The sequence below is a fragment of the Cryptosporidium hominis genome (assembly GCF_000006425.1).
Source record: "Cryptosporidium hominis TU502 chromosome 3 CHRO013091, whole genome shotgun sequence".
NCBI classification, from domain to species: domain Eukaryota; phylum Apicomplexa; class Conoidasida; order Eucoccidiorida; family Cryptosporidiidae; genus Cryptosporidium; species Cryptosporidium hominis.
In genome coordinates, this window is record NW_666884.1 from 1 (window position 1) to 3556 (window position 3556).

At 26.5% G+C, this 3556-nt stretch overlaps 1 protein-coding gene across 1 annotated transcript; it reads right to left on the reverse strand.

Annotated features, from left to right (window-relative positions):
* Window positions 1–707, reverse strand: Chro.30202 (hypothetical protein; the record flags this gene model as incomplete). The annotated part of the gene is made up of 1 exon (XM_660227.1): window positions 1–707. A coding segment is annotated over one exon (707 nt), but the record flags the coding sequence as incomplete, so codon positions are not given.
* Window positions 708–3556: the final 2849 nt, after the last annotated feature.

The following is a 3556-nucleotide window of genomic DNA, read 5'->3' on the forward strand; positions in this document are numbered from 1 at the left end:
GTAGTAAATGACTTTAATAATGTTTTAGATTTCTTTAAAAGTTGGTTTTCCTGCCAAATTGAGTACAGCTCTTTATAATCACATTCTTTTGCAGCTTCTTCATCTATTTCGAAGGATTGTTCTCGCCCTTCCTTCCATAACATTTTTATAGCAGATAAGAAACAATTCAAAATATATCTTTCAAGTTGTTCAATTTGTTCAGTTAATTTTTCCAATGATCTTTCCAACTTTTTAATTTGTTTCTTAATTCTACGACAACTTAACGAAATAGAAATTATTCTAGGCAATAAATCACATTTTCTTTTTTCATATTTTGTTTTAAGCAATTGAAGTATACACTTTTGTCTTTCAAATAAAAACATGCTATGTAAAAGAGTATTTACAGCTTTATATAAGATATTAAGCTTACAGTCTGGTATTTTAAATCGATCTATAAGTGATTCAGCCATACTATGTGAGATAATATCGACTTCTTCAGTATATACCATTTCTGATAAATCTAATTGTGGAGGATTTTCTATACCAATCTCCAGAACTTCTATTTGTTCATGAAAATTACCATTATATACTGCACTAAGCCTTACAAAGCTAATATCTTTGAAAGTAGCTGTTAAATCATTGAATTCAACTAATTGATCAAAAAAAGCAATCAATAAAAGAAATACTGATATATGCTTAAGCAAAATCTGGTTCATTGTATTTACCATTAAAAAAAAATTTTTTTTAATCTAAAAATTTTTGATCAGAATGATTTGGCGGGCATGCGCATTGTTGACTTTTAATCTTTTTGCATTTCAGAATTTAGTGGAAGCTTAGCGCTCGTATCAATTATTGACAGTATTTAGTGAAAATATGTGAAATATGAGTTGTTTTTTTTTTGCAATAAAGGACGAATGTTGCTATAATTTGAGGTCAAATCTCGTTCAAATACAAAAATTACACAAAATACATATTACAAAATTAACTATTTTTTTTTTTGAATGACAAGCTCTATTAAAGATTTAATATTTAGACTTGTTAAATGAGCTAAAGTTTTTTTTTGCTATAAACTTAAGCAATACATTTAAAGATATGCAGATTTTCATTTCAAGACTAATCAACCTTTGGAATCCAAATAATCTTTGAGAAACTTTTAATAATTTTATTATCTACTTTTTCTCTATTTATGAGTTGTTTATTGACCAAATTAACTTTTGATGTGCCTTTTATTACTGGATTCATGAAAAAATTCCTTTTTAGGTTCTCAGTCGTCATTCTATTAAGTCAATATTGGATTGGAACTCTATTTAATAATTAATTTAGTGCATCTAGTTTTATAGAGATCCAAAGAACTCTATATAATAAGTGGAAATTACAGATTCAACACTTTCACAGTTTTTTATCTTGAAATATCTTTGTGAGAAACTTATTAATCTGTAATTGATCAATAAATAAATTATGATTCATGAGAGTTCGATTATATTTAACTTTAAATATTTTCATAAATCAATTACTATTAGATACTTTTATTATTACAATTTATTTTTGCATTTCTTCATTTGATAAATATAAGATTGAACCAAGTTGGTTAGTGAGATTTTCATTGATTAGCTCAATATTTTACTGAAATCAGTAAATAATTTAGAGTTTTAATTACTGCTTAATTTTCCTATAAAAACAACAAAAGTATGTATTTAATGTTATAATTGAAATTTTAACTTTTCTAAGAAATAAGTTAGGATTACATATAATACCTAATGATAGTAAAGGATTTGAAACTCATCATTTTAATTGTTTAATATAGTTTGAATTATTCTAAATACTTAATTGAGTGCAAGAATTATCACTTCATTCCAAAACATGATTTAGGGTTTTTTTTTTTTCTAAGAAAAATATATATTTAATTTGTCATTTTCTTCTTTGATAATTTTGTTTAAAGAAAAATTAATATATGCAAGCTTCATTATAGTGTGGATAACTAAAATTAGCATTGGAGAAAATGGTGATTAAATCTGAGAAATTATTGGTTCTTTAATATATTAATGAGGGTAGCACTAATAAGATAGTGTGACAATGGAAGGTTAGAGTTGGAAAAAAAAAGTGGGCCATTTTAGAAAATTTTGTAATTGCTTACTAGGGGATTCTTTTTTACTAATTTCCGAGCATTGGCAAATAAAAAATATCCATATACACATTCTAACACACACGTAAGCGAGAACACATGCAAAGAATTTCAAAAATATAAGTTTTTGCTTTATCAAATAATCTCAGAAATTGATTTTATATCGTTGAGCTATTTTTCATTTGTGTTATTTTGTAGGTTAATTTTGTAAGTAATTTCCCTAATTTTTGTTTCAAGTTTAAATTTGTTCTTAATGTAAATAAGAAAATGATAAAGAAACGATTATGCTAATACTTATGTTCTAAGGATTCATATTGATTGGATATATGTAAATATTTGGTTCTGTTTCTTTCCAACAAAAATGACTGTTTTCTCTTGTTGACCCTAAAGTATCAGTCTTCCTGTGTAAGAAAGTCTTGGAGACTTTAGAACTGTGGATAGTATTGCATTTGTGCAAAGTGATGTGTTAGAGGATGATATCCAGAAAGTTATCGATAAATCTTTCGAAGTTCTTTGAGAGCTAAATAAGTGGAATTTCAGAATTGGCAAAAATGCGCTACAATATAGCGCCATGGATGCTTTACCAGAACAGAAATCTACAGATTGTGCACTATATGAAAATGGGCAAAGCTATATATTTACGTGAACAAAGCACACGAGAATTATTTTTTTTGGGAGAGTGCAAGTTTATATGGTGATTATAATGTTTTTTATTTGTTGTTTTCGTATTGTTTTGTTGTATTTTGTTGATTTTTTTTTGTTTCGTTTCTGAATAGTTATCATAACTATTAAGTGTAAGCATTCACTCCGAGAGAATATCAAGTGAATTCTTAAAGAGATTTTTGCATCAAATTTAGCGATAATGCATATCTTTGAAATATATATGCTAAGTTCGCAGGAAAAAAAATTAGAGTTGAGTTGGAAGATTTTTTCTTCTTTCCTATAACTGCGTATTGAAGAACAAAGATACTTTGAAATTATCAAAGTAAATTGTATCAGTACATTTTAAACTCTAAACATTTATACAAGTTATTTTGTGATTAATTATTTGGGTTGTTTGTGGGAGAAAAAAAAAAAAAAAAAATTTAAAGTACCTTTATTTAACCTTTGATTTATGTACTTAAATAGTTATGATGAACTCATAGCATATAGCGCATAAATTATGTTCTTAAATTATATCTGTAAGATTTTAATTTGGAATGCTATTTTAAACAAAAATAATGTTCGGCGCCAAAATGCCAAGTCAGAATATTCAAACATGCACTAATGGAATATAGGGCGGGAATGTGGGGTAAAACAAATAACCACAGGAAACAATATCAAGAAAATACTTAATATACAAGAAACGGAACTACGGGTAAATTTGCAGGTAGTCAATCATATGAATTCTCGATCGGAAAATGCGTTTCTAGTTACAGCTTTATTGTTTAGTTTACTAATAAATGTGTAATAAAA